Source organism: Anarhichas minor, unplaced genomic scaffold (assembly GCF_050575085.1).
Source record: "Anarhichas minor isolate MPS153535 unplaced genomic scaffold, ASM5057508v1 ptg000033l, whole genome shotgun sequence".
In the NCBI taxonomy this organism is placed as follows: Eukaryota; Metazoa; Chordata; class Actinopteri; order Perciformes; family Anarhichadidae; genus Anarhichas; species Anarhichas minor.
In genome coordinates this window covers 14,378,441-14,391,877 of record NW_027466479.1, presented here as the reverse complement: position 1 = coordinate 14,391,877, position 13,437 = coordinate 14,378,441, and the positions used below count along the sequence as shown (strand labels likewise).

General features: G+C 41.1%; 1 protein-coding gene across 1 annotated transcript in view; it reads right to left on the bottom strand.

Annotated features, from left to right (window-relative positions):
- Window positions 1-13,437, bottom strand: part of gabbr2 (gamma-aminobutyric acid (GABA) B receptor, 2) — a 153,258-nt gene that overhangs the window by 50,887 nt on the left and 88,934 nt on the right. Inside the window, exons 5-9 of the mRNA XM_076106019.1 lie at window positions 13,005-13,070; window positions 12,519-12,707; window positions 11,031-11,273; window positions 6,123-6,183; window positions 378-458 (exon numbers count right to left, since the gene is read on the bottom strand). Of these exons, the coding sequence (XP_075962134.1) occupies window positions 378-458; window positions 6,123-6,183; window positions 11,031-11,273; window positions 12,519-12,707; window positions 13,005-13,070 (640 nt within the window). The remainder of the gene's footprint in view (window positions 1-377; window positions 459-6,122; window positions 6,184-11,030; window positions 11,274-12,518; window positions 12,708-13,004; window positions 13,071-13,437) is intronic.

Genomic DNA, 13,437 nt, shown 5'->3' with positions numbered 1-13,437 from the left:
AAACAAATTATTAAATATGCCAACACAGGCCAACCACGTGGGAGGAGTGAAAAATGGACTGGTAAATAATTTAGCTGATGGAGGACAGTTTAGAGCGGTAACGGAGAGCGGCGAGTCCCTATACGGAGTGGTGGTAGTGTCTGAGTATGTCTCTGAGTGTGTGTTTGTTTTGGAAAGAGTTTGGGTTCAAGTGAGCAACGACTTAGGGAAGTGCGGAGCAGGTAAGTGATTGGCTTTTAACATATATATATATAAACACACATCAGATGCATCAGGATACCTTTTTCTTCTTGAGTGAGTTTTACATCCCTGAGGCCACGCTCACACAGTCACACACAAATGTATGCACAAACACCCATATCTAGTGTTCTTCATACCTTGGAACCTTATGGAGTTGTTGATGAGGTCCAGGACATCAGCAATTGCGTTGTACTCTCCCACCTTCACCTCCCGGCCCTCTGTTAAAACACACACACACACACACACATACGAAGACATTAGAATAAATATGTGTTCTTTAACTGTCCAAACTGGCTACTGGATGAACACACCCTTTTTCTTTCACTTTCTAGACTGGTGTTACAGTTTTAAAGCAAAGTATTTGATCTGCAGCAAGAAATAGTTTTAAAAAACAACAACAGTCTTTATTAGGTTACTGGGAACCATGACTGTCCAGTAGATGTTGAGATATTTCCGTCTGGATCAAAACGGTGGACCAACCGACAGACCAGCTTTCCTATCCCTCGAGCCCAACCATTGGCTTAATGGTTACACCCGTTTTGAAGTTTCTTGCTTGGTTTTCCAGCGAGTCATGTTAAATATCTCACGTGGCAGCCGGAAGGCTTTTCAAAATGTAGCCCCAATGATCCGTATTTCGTGAAAATGTCACAGAGGTTACTTTGAGTGAACAAGTAAATCTGATTTAAACACTTACTGGACACAGAGAAGAATGGTCCAGCTATAAACTGCACAATCTGGCACTGTGGTTAGCGAGCTTCAAATCACAGTGAGATCTTCCTAAACCCATTAGGTATTTAACAAAATATCCCTGACATTAAATTTCAAGGCACTCAGTTAAATTATCTTTTAAGATTCTTAATTTGTAGATTTCAGATAAAGCTTAATATGGACAGGAAATTGTCTTCCTGTTGTTTTAATTATCAGTTTATTTCACCTCAAGGAAACCTAAAGTGCATCAGGGTAGGGAATCATAGAAACAAGCTAACAGATAAAAAACATTAACAGCAAACAAGCAAGAGCAGATTTCAATGATAAGAATCTCCAACTTATGTGGAAGGAAATAATGAATAAAGGCAACCGGATCTGTCATCATCTCTGTTTTTATACTTCAATATACATCGACTTAAGTGTCTCCTAGATACAGTCAAGGGATTGTAAACTTATGTACATCCCAGACTGAAAACACCACTGTCTCTGTGGTGTTCTGTACAAACACAGCTATTTCAGGATTTAGTGTTTTCTCTTTTAGACACAATAATGAGTCCCTCAGGTGTAATATTAAGGGAAGCATGACCTTGTCGGACAAGCCTGGGTCTTCACTCTTCTTCCCTCATAAAGATTACTTGCACCAGGGAGGAGGTGATGGACGAGTTATTCTGATTCATTTTCTGTACGCACTACAAACAACCTGCATTTTCTTCTGGTGTGCATGCACAAATCTGTCTCTGCGTCTCCCTGTTACCACTGTCATAGGCCCATTGAACTCCTCAGCAGCATTGTCCTTGACAAGGAAAATGACAGATAACATCAGCTTATGCGGCATCACAGGGCACCGCGCTCCCCTCTCCTCTCTGTGAATCACCTCATTTGATCTCCACTTCTGGCATCAAAGCATCAGTAAATGTTGAAAATATTAGACAGGCTGTGAGTAACAATTTCAGACCAGTACATTTTCATGTGCTGTATACACAATCAGGATTTGTATATCTCTCACGTGTTAGTGCTGAGCGAGGATCAATAACCATGTTTGCCTTGACCACGTCCTTTGTTAGGATCTAAACAGTAGGAGGGATTAAATATCCGCACTCTTCCTTTGAGATGCTTGAATACTATCCTAGCACTCTATCCCCGCAGGGAATATTCATGGCTGCAGCGGGCTTGTAATACTCAACCTGTCGCTCAGTCTGTGCGGAGACATGTCACACCTTTTTGTTGGATTAGTCACTTTAAATATCTTGAAAAATCAGTGAGATCTGTTAACTGGACGTGAGACAACTTTTAGTTTCCTAACATTATATACTCGTGACAAAATAATGTAAGAATAAGGCTGGTGACTCAAGTAAAATACCTGTTGCTGTACTTAAGCACAGTATTGGAATACATGTGTCTAATTATTGACACGCTAAATAGATTAAGAGGTTTTTTTCACTGATGCAGCTGCTACTCATGCACAGATAACTTGTCCTCTTTGGAGCAGAGCCTCATGCTGGTATGAAAATTCAAATATCAAAGTGGTGATTGCCGGAACTCATTTGCAGTATAACTCTTTTATAACGCTGAAATCCAGAGTTCATTTATCAACGCATGCTGACCCGTCTTTACAGAAGTGTTTGTAAATGTGAATGAATTAATTTAGAGTTCTTTCAGATCTGTGAAGTTCTAACATGAATAGGAAGGCTGCTTCATTTAAACACATTGGTAGTACAGTTCAATGATATTCTTGTGAGGTATTTAAATTGAAAGGCTGTGAGAAGACTATTGCCTGGAGGTAAACTGACAGCAGTGAGGGTGACGCAAGTTCAAATTCCTGTCAGAAGATGATAGAAAAGCAGGAAATTAATTCTTACATGAGGGTTGTTGGAGATAGTAAATCCTATCATTTATCTCTAAGATCCAAAACATCTCAACCTTTTACGTATCAAAAGCTCACCTTATATGTATCATTGAACCTCTCATCTTCTGACAGAATGACAAACGCCATGTTTCCTTATCTACCCGTGCGTTGATTTAAAATCTGTACTCAGAGGGACTTTCAAGACCTCTGGTAGTGAGCTATCTCTTATCCTCATGAGAGACAGTGGGAATAAGAGCCATTGAGACCCCTGACTAAGAATGCCTGACAGGGGGAAATGGAGGATCAGAGTCTGAGGACAGATGATAGGGTCATGTTGAGGATCACTGCCTTTTGAAATATTCAAGCCGGGGCTGTCCCTCCTCTCCTCTCCAACCAGCTCAGGCTCTCGGTGTGTCAAAAAGGGTGACAAATTCACGACCCTCGACAAGTGAGGAAGAAGTGATGGAGTGAAGGTTAAGGAGGGATGGAGGAGGAGTAATAAAGCTACAACACGATAGCGAGAGATAGATGTAGCATACGGGAGGATTTGGTTGAGGGAAGTGTGCGTTGGAGACCGAGCGTACAACCATTTCAGGGAGGAGAGAAAGGAAGAGATAGAGAAGGGAAAGATGCAAGTGTGTGTCGCAAATCAATAGAGATGTGTGGCGATGATTCAGGCAAAAGCTGAAAAATATCCCCCCCCCAAAAAAAATCCAGCCCTAACACTGCGGTAATTTAGTCATGATACCATTTACTTCATTTGTTTATGCAAAGCTGCCAAACCCTTGAGACAGATGCCCCATCACCACCCAGGCCAATAGGTTAACCTCTCACCACAAACGCACACACGCACGCTTGCACGCACACACACACATACAGTTTACTCATACACCAGCTTTTGCTTAAGGAGGTTCCTAGCTGAGTGAAATGACCATGAATTATTAAGTGGCAGCCATGATAACAGCTGGTCAAACTGTCTTCAATGCTTCCTTTCTTATCTCCTTCAGCATAGGGTACACTGGACCATCCTTTATGAAGGCAAAGGAGATAATGTTGTCCCCCAATTCCTTGCAGCAGCAACATTTAGAGTAAATAGACACACCATTCGGATGTCAATAACATCCGCAGTTACTGTTTAACTCAATAATTCTTAGCTGGTATGATTTCTGTTCTTGGACTTACTTGAATTGTGCAGCATTGAGTTTGTCACTGTACTCATGTCCTATAAATGAAGTTGCTTTAAAACAAAAACGAACTCTGTAGCCTAGTGTAAGTGCAGTCGGATTCTAACACCGCGGCTGCCTTCCCGTTAGTCCTCATGAATTCTCTCTCACATCTTTCTTGACCTCAGGGCATTTTCCATCCAGGTCAAAGAAAGGCGTCTGGTAAAAGACAGCGGACGTAATTTGTTTTGAGTGCGTCTTCATCAGAGTCAAACAAATCCAAAACTCACATTCTCTTAACCTCATAAAAGCCCGTACAATATCTAAAACACCACTCCCCTAATAAGGATCTACTACACATAAACTAGGAGAGTGGGCTACAAATAGATTCTCAATTAATAAAAAGTACATATATCAGAGATATATTAGATCACATCCATAGACCTTTCAAAAACATCCCATTAAATCAGCAGCAGCAGTAAATAGCCTGTATCAAGCAATATGAATAAGTGATGAGCAAAGCTTGACAGAAGCCTATAAAAAACAAGTCAGACATTGCTCTTCATGAGGTCCTCAACTTTGTTGAGTTCAGTGACCCAGAAAGCTTCTCTACGTAGCAATATGTTGATAATATCTCCACCTCTAGGGGATGGTGTAATACTTTCGATCCCCCAAAGTTTAAGAGTAGCAGGAGAGCCATACTTACATTGACTATAGTTACGTTTGAATGCATAGTCCAGATTTTTGATCCGTGTGGCAACCTTGTGCTCAGCTATTCTTTGTTTAATTTGACCAACATAGACTTGCCCGCATTGATATTTCAGGATATGTGTAGAATAACAAACGATGAAGGATTTGGTGTCCATACAAATTTGCAAAGTCTTACTTTTCATATGACAGGTTTATTTACTGTATTAATTTAGTCTTAGTTAAATTTAAAATATTGAAATGACTATAAACCATGTGGTCTCCTTATTTGTTACAGCCCACTGAGCCTGGGCTGTAACAGCATTAGCATACTGTACATACACGGTCAGTCACCAACAGAGGCATGCACACCAGTATGTTCATAAGCAATCACTTTCTGCTCTCTATCTCTCACACACACACACACACACACACACACACACACACACACACACACACACACACACACACACACACACACACACAGTGTGATGTATGCAGCCAGAGGGATCAAGCCCCTCTGCACTGGGGAAGATAAGATGGTTAGGCAGAGAGGACTGAACAGCACCATGCAGTGTGCTACATACAGTCTGGGGAGCCTGGGAGCTGGGAATCCCCTGCATCAAGATGCAATCTCTTGGTTATTCTCCCACTCAGCAGGCCCTGCTGGCTCAAAAATCACCTCAGGATGATGCTACGAGGACATAGAGTATATTTTTATGTACAAACTTTGACAGTCCAGAGATACATCCTGTCACCACGGAGGAGATCAAGCACAGTAAAGCACCATGGGCCTTATGCTTTCAAGTTTTAGATTCACCTAACCTGCCCCCACACAGACACAGAGAGTCGGGCAACTCCTTACTTAAAGACTTGTGGGGATTTTACTCACAAAAGTGAAAGTCTAAAATCTTTCATATTTTTCTGACAAACAACCCTTGCAGTCAAGCGAATAATGACTAACCTCTCTAGAAAAACAACTAATGAGATACATGTGAGTACAAAGCTTCTGACTTGAAAACGGTGAAATCCTTCAGCCTCCCTTTCCTGTGTATACTGTATGACTCTGCTGCAAGCTTTTCCTAAGCTGTATTGGTCAGGATCCATTATCGGCACTGGGTACATCAACCGTGGCAGCCTTCTGGCTCGAGAAAAATTGTAAGTGGCTTTCCAAAAACTCTGGTAATCCTGCAACATTTCTGAAACAATTGCAGGTTTTACTGAACACAGATGTGTGCAGTGGCTGGAATTCAAACAAATTGTAGAACTAATTCTAACTCCAACTCAGTGGAGTCTCAAGAGCAAGTGTGGATGGCCGGAGGCGGCAAAACAAAGTTCTTTAAGATTGATAGATTGATTAAAAGGTAAAGCTTTAAAAACAATATATACAACTGACTTGTATATATTGACTTAAAACCAGAACAGAAAATGAAGACAGGTTAATGTGAGGAGTAAAGTAGTATTAGTGTCACTCATACCTTGGAACTGGTTAAATTTGATTGTGCCCATCCTCTCTCCGTTCCGAAACATGACTTGGCCCTAAAAAGAAGGAAAGAAAAACCAAACACGTAAAACATTGGAAACACACATTCTATAACTTAAAATATATTTTAAGTGGTAAAACATTTTATTCTGCTGAAGAATATGCAGCGTCAGCAGTTCAGTGAATTTCAGTAGAAACTTTAGTTTCCTGATTCTACAGCCCGAGCAGACAAAGGGCAGAGTCTTGGCTCCTGCACACACTGCATCTCATTTGATTAGAAGTTGCCAATATTGATCTGTTCATAGGAGGTAAAACAAAATTATCTTTGAGCAAATTCTTTTGCTGATATCTTTGGAACCATGTCAGGTCAGCAAGGCTGCTTGATTTAACATTATGTTTGCTCACATAGCATTGGTACAGATATGGGTCTTTAAAAGGCAACTGTGAGACTCACATTTGGCTTCAGAAAAGTGTGTAGTGGTCAGTAAATGTAGTGGCGATTTTTTTGGTCAACGTGAATTTCTCCACAAAAATATTATTTTTTTTCGGTCAATCAACCACCCGATAGAAAAAACAATTGGACGTCTTTGATTTGAACTCAACAGGAACGAGACAGCAATTCCAAGCCAGGCAGCGTCTGCCAAACGCAGACAAGGTAGACAAAAGCAATTCAACGTTGTGACAATATTGTGAGACATATTCAAATCAATTTGGCTTCTGTCGCCTTATCTCTCCCATGTATTCTCAGTCTTCCTCTCTCTTGTTCTATTTTCGCCTTCCCCCCTGTCTCTTTATCTCTCTCTCCCTCTTCATCTACCAAGACTGTTCAATTAATTCAGCCAACCATCTGCTAACAGAGCTCCATAATTACACATTTAACTGGGCTCACATATTACTGTCTGGCTAACAAAACAGGTGAGAGTGGAGAGTGGGACAGACAGATAGATAGACAGACAGATAGACAGATAAACAGATAGATAGATAGACAGATAGAGATATATTTAGAGATGGAGCATTTGCATTAGCTGATTAAAAGACAGCTGAGGGGGGAATATGGGGAAGGAAGCTGGAGAGCCAATTTTGCCTCAAAAAGATGGCAAGCTTTGAAGTAGCAGAGCAGGATCCCACCCCTCTGTTTGAATCCCAGTCTTTGTGCGTCATCTTTGATGTCAGTGTGCATGCACTTAATATGTTGTCACATTATGCGTATGTGCATGCATGTGGCCCTATCCCTGATGATGCATTTGTGTGAGCAGAACAAGCTACTTCTGAGACACAGGGCATCCAGTGCTGCCTTTACCCTGCTGATATACAGCCAGATCCCCTGCTAACAATTTCACACCCCAGTGTCAATCTGACTTGTCAACACTAACAAGTTTCCTTTCGTCACACACTGCTCTGTACTACAATATGCTATGCGATTATGCCTGTAATATAAGTAGGACAGTGCAGTGCACCCTGGTTCAGCTCATTAGATATTACATTCAGATAACTGTGGTGCGTAAACAGGGTCAGACAATGTGGGATGAAAATAGGGCAACTTGACTTGATGACTGTGAGTGTAGTATCAAGGTTTCTAGAGTAGCTAGCTTCATCATCATGCTCTCGCTATGAATTAGCATTGCCGCCATAATTGCCCTTCACATCAGCAAAAGTGGAGCTAACACAAACCTTAATGAAATGGCGTGTAGTTATTTTAACAGCCCCCCAATTTGTTCTCTCAAGTGTATACACGGTTTGGAGAATATGCAAAGTATATCAAACATATGCAGAGGCACTCACTCTTACATTCTTAATTGCAAATAAATGTCTGTGCGACACAGATTAAATTAACCTCCTATGACCAATATTCAAAGGAGCTACTGTAAAGCCCTCTTTCTACAAGGTATTAATGCTCCTCTGCAGCTCAGGCAACCTCACTGGAGTGTATTGACCCAGACAGGTGTCGCTTGTCTACTATTCAAAGGATGTTCAGACCTGAGTCACAATGTTGGCTGATGGAGCAATCACTGTGTCTTGGCGTGCATGCATGTGTGTGTGTGTGTGTGTGTGTGACTTTCTGAGGTGAGACGGTGGAGGCGGCCAGGTATCACTTTGGCTGAGGAGGTGAGAATACTGTCAGTGACAGATGTGCCGAGGTCAAATGAAATGTCAGTCTGTGGGCTGCGGGTGTGACATCTTCCGGGCTTTCAGGGTTTGAGCTGGAAACCCTGTTAATGTGAATGTAACTGTGATGCACACGCATACACACACATTAATAGTGAAAAACAAATGCACGTAACTCTCCCCCCTCTGTTTTACCTCCGTGTGGCTGTTTGAGATGACTGTCAAGCCTCGGGTTGTGCTACTCACCATTACCCAGAAAGACACTGATACCAACACGATGACCACTGACCACAGATTTCTTTTTAAAAACAGCAACGCAAACATTTTCCCGCACACTTGTCATCTCCAATCACAATATGCTGTTTCTCTTCCCATCAGCCCTCCCAGGTACATTCCAGTGTACATCATCCTGTGGTTCTTGCAGCTATCTGCACTCTCTGTGCCCTGAAAGTCTCTCCCAGCTAATGTCAGCCCTTTTCTCGATGGCCCTGACAGCAGTCAGATCAATACTGTGGAGCCCTCCATGATCACTCTCCTGCTGCGGCTGTTAAGAATTCAGCAGCAGGACTGAGATCAGTGCAGAATGGACATGCTTTGGTCCCATGAGACCTGTGTGTTTACACAGCAAACACACGGCGTAAAATCGTGACAACAGGAGAGACACGAGGCTCATGTCAAGGTGTGATCCCATATTACCAAGCACGCATGCACACATTTAAACCAAGCGCAAGCAGCAATTCCCCTACACATGGATTTATTTTATTGGAAACCCAGTAGGAGTCATTGCAATTCACAAGCAAACCGAGCGAGTTGTGTAATAGCCCCTTTTGAAATCGGAATACGAAAATAGCATAAAAGATGTATGCAGTGTGGAAGGGAAACTGCCTTCCTATGTCTTTGTTGGTCATGCGTGGGTGGAAGTTTCTATGTACTAGGTGTGCTACATACAGGGAACACTTTTGATCTCATTTCATGTATCTCCTAAAAGAGCAGCTTCAATAGTGAACAGATGTCAATCTTTGGGTACAACGATGCGTTTCATTATTTTGCAATGCCGCTGTATTTAAACCACGTATTGTTTACCACATGCACACGATTCTATCTCAGATTTTTTTTCATACCAATCAGGATTGTGGTTGTAAAAAACAAACACATCATTATAATGAGAATTTAGATTTTTTTTTAGAACCTCAGCAAAACAAGAGCAATCCGATTTACTGTCAAATTACCACCATGTCCATTTCCCATTACTTCTTGTTGTTATGTAAAACTAAACTCTCAAAATCAACACTCTCACTGTCTTGTTTAAAATCTGAATGCAGGACTTTTACTTCTAATGAAGTATTTAAACACTGTGGTATCATTAGTAAACTCAAGTAAAGGACTTCTTTCACCACTGATGGCAACATGTGTAGAATCAATATGAGTCAATACTAATATTAAGGACCGGAGAGAAGAGGATCGCTATTCTATCCAACCAACCTAACAGGACTTCATTATCTATTTGTGTGACGCGAGTAAAACGTGGATGAAATGCTACATGGCCATCAATATTCCTGCACGGCTTTGCATCCCCGAGTCTCTGAGGAAAGACTCAATGTCAGCCTGGTCCTAATCAGCAGCCCTGGTCTGAGAGTCTGGAGTAGAGGGGTGAGGAATGACGACCCGAAGGATTAGGTAGAGTCCTGCAACACACATACACCTCTAGGGACGTTAGCCAAAGAGGAGTTCACAATAACATCAGTCAGTTCTTGTACTGATTTTCTCAAATCTGTTTTCTCTTTCTTTTCTTCTCTTTTGTTCTGTTGAAAACTACTCTGTATCTGTATTTATATCATATTATATCCATTTCTCTCTTGTGTTCCACCCTGACTTCAGTCTCTCACCTTTCCACATTTAGTAAGTGTTTATTACCTCCCTAATATTCCAGTATAGCCAATCTTTCTCTCTTTTCTCCTCCTTTTTTGGCCGTTTATTTGAAAACAGTTATGAATATGATATGAGTAAGGCCCTGCATGCCTACTGGCTGTCTAGGCAGGGAGCAGCATGGTATCCTCAAATAATGGGAGTGTCCTTTACACAGAAACAGGAGATCTCCTCTAACAGCTCAATACAGCAGCAAGAGTGAGCACATGCACAGGCGCGCGCACACACACACACATACATACAGCCTGTAGATAGCATAGCCACCAGGATCAATCTTGAATGCATTGGAGTGAGTCGGCAGCACCAAATGACACCACTTTAGGCGTCATCCAGAGACAAGGATAGCTAAGTAACCTTCTCTGCAAACAAGCTTCCAGCCTTACAGAGCAGTAATTGATGCCTCTATGCGTTTCCTGATTTTGATTTTGCCAACTCCATACTGTACAAACATGGAACATACATATAGGCATAGACACAGATGGATGTTTTATTCACCCCCAAAAGATGCTCCTTCATCGGTGGTAACTTTTTATGTGGTGTTTTGATTGTGTGGCTTTAAACCATGTTTTTGATCTTGTATGTACTGACTGAATGAGTGTCTTTCTTCTTTTCCCTCACTGTACCGCATATGCCTCGTCAATATTAAGAAAAACATTTTTCTTGCATACACATGTAAATGTAGATGTACAGTATAGTGTCTGGGGAGCATCCTTGTGTAGACAATAGGAGCTCTGATTGCTCAGTTTACATTTTTTTAGTGAGTGAAGGAAGAGAAACCTATTTTAACTACCAACATGTCAGACTGTGCCATATTTATACATAATGTCCATATTTAAAAAACAAAAAATTAGCAATTTGCTGCTTCACTTACTGTAACACCAAAGAAGTTGGTCTCATTCATGACGTCCAGCACCATTTTTCCCACTTCGCGGTCATCCACAGTGAAGTTATGGTAGGTGTTCTGCCGTTTTTTTACCCGGAGCAGTTCCATCACTCGAGTCAAGGTTTTAGCAATGACCCACATCCCATCGTAGGCAAAGCCGTGAAACTTGCTGGCCTCCACACCTTTCTGCTGAAGCTCTCGGCTGTACTCCCTCTCGTAGTCCTTAGGGGTCTGAAAGACAGGTAAAAAAGAGATTAGAAAGAGAAAATGTGCATCTCCAAACTGATGCAAAGTCAGAGTTCCCACTCTTTTATTATCATTTTCCAGGATTTTTCTTGGACATTTTCAGTGATCTAGCTGGTATGACAGACAAAGGATCACGGCATACAATAATGTGTTCCTCGCTGTAGAAGTCTAATTTAAAAGACGTGCAATCTATGGCTATGACTCATCTATGAAATAGTCTTTTACATGCTTAGAAATGATCAGAATGTAATGCAACCATGCCGGCAGATGTACAGCTTTATTGTGAAGCGACCACTATAAAAGATAAACATTTCATGTCATGTTATGGTTCATTTTACATTAAAAAAGCAGCAATGCGTTTGAGGAGACAATACTACAAATTAAGTAAAATAGTCCTGTATCCAGCCTGTGTTTTGAGCTCCCATTTATTGCTTTCGCCCTGGCTTACCATTCATTATTATTCAACTCTCTTAACACACATTTGAAACCATTGCTCCAAGCCAGCATCTAATCACAAACCTTATACTTTTGCAGGCAAAACCAGCTAGCAAGCACATCAATTTTAGCAACTAAGCCAAACATGCCAACCAATTTAGTCATTTAAAACAAGCTGGGAAGAAAGCAACATTGTGTAATATCTGCGTTTATCACAACATAACCGAGAGCTTCCTATTCAAAATACTCCCGTCAATACTACGATCTTGAACATTACTTTGTCTTTTCAGATGGCATTGTTATCTGTGTGGGGAGCTCTGATATAATACACTACTAGTTCATTCTCAGCTAAAGGTAAATGAGAGAATTTTGAAATAATTTTCCAGAACAACACAAGATTTTACATGACATTTTAGGATACTTTTTCTCTCATTTTCTATGAGTTTTCAAAGATTGGAAAATTTGTTTTCCAGGACGCATGGGAACCCTGAGAGTTGCTGGAAATGCTGTTTTAGCATCAATGCTACTGTACAGGGTAATGCAGTGTGAAAATAAATCCCAAGATTGATCTCTGGTTTAAAAACATGCATCTAAAGTGTCTTTTTGTGGAAATGGTATATATGCTTGCGATATATTATATATTTAGACACAGAAAAAACTTGTTGTAGGTGAGTCACCTTCTTGGTACTGTATATTTTTTTCCCTTTGTTTTATTTAAACTGACATAACATTTAATGACACATTGAATTACTTAACACAACACTCCTGTGAAGTATAACAGTGGGTGCCACTCACCCTGCCAGAGATGCCCTTAATCTGGCGAGCGCTGAGTGGCTCAAAGTCCACACTGATGTATCCCTCCATGGCTGTGAGCAGCTTCTTGGTGGTGCAGTTGGTGCTGTTGGCTTGCTCCCACCAGTTGCCCTGGTACCAGCCGGGGATAATCCACTGGTATTTACTGCCAAACATGTTAAGATTATATGCCTGGGAAGGGGTAGAAAAAAGACTGGAAGTTGAGGCAATATGACAGCAGGAGATACAGTATAATATATGGAGATGAACTTTTGTGTAATTAGTATTATGTGAGCTGCTAGAAAACTGAGAATACTGAAATCATGAACTAAGCAACAAGAGCAAAACATTGCACATGAGCCAAAACCATATAAAGCCAAATTATGTCACCGCAATCACTGAACCAATTCTACACCAAACAAGATTTGAATTACTTGGCAAGATATCTGACAGCTTTCACTTATAACTGAATTTAGACTAAGGACTTACGCAGCAGAAGACTTTGGATGCCAGGTTCTCGTCAAACTGGCCGATGATTATTCTAACATCGTTGTCCTGAAAAAATAAAGAATAACACTTCATGACTAAAATGGCGAATATGAGCACCATGCTCACACAGTTTCTACAGTAAATATAAAGCATATATTTGAAATGGCTTGTTTATATAATCAAGATTATACTGCATCACCGAAGCAGTGGCTGAGTCGCAAAATGCCGATCCATAACAACAGAGACATAAGTGTCAGGGAGCAGAACTGCTTTCTTTGCCAACCAGCACAGATATACATGGAGATTCGGAGAGCACACTGCCTGTTGATTGACTCTGTAAATAATTCAGATTGCCCGGGTGGAAGTGCAGCATGTTTCATGTTGGGAAAAAAAAAAATCAGACTCTGGGACCAACACAATAATTGAGTGTGCA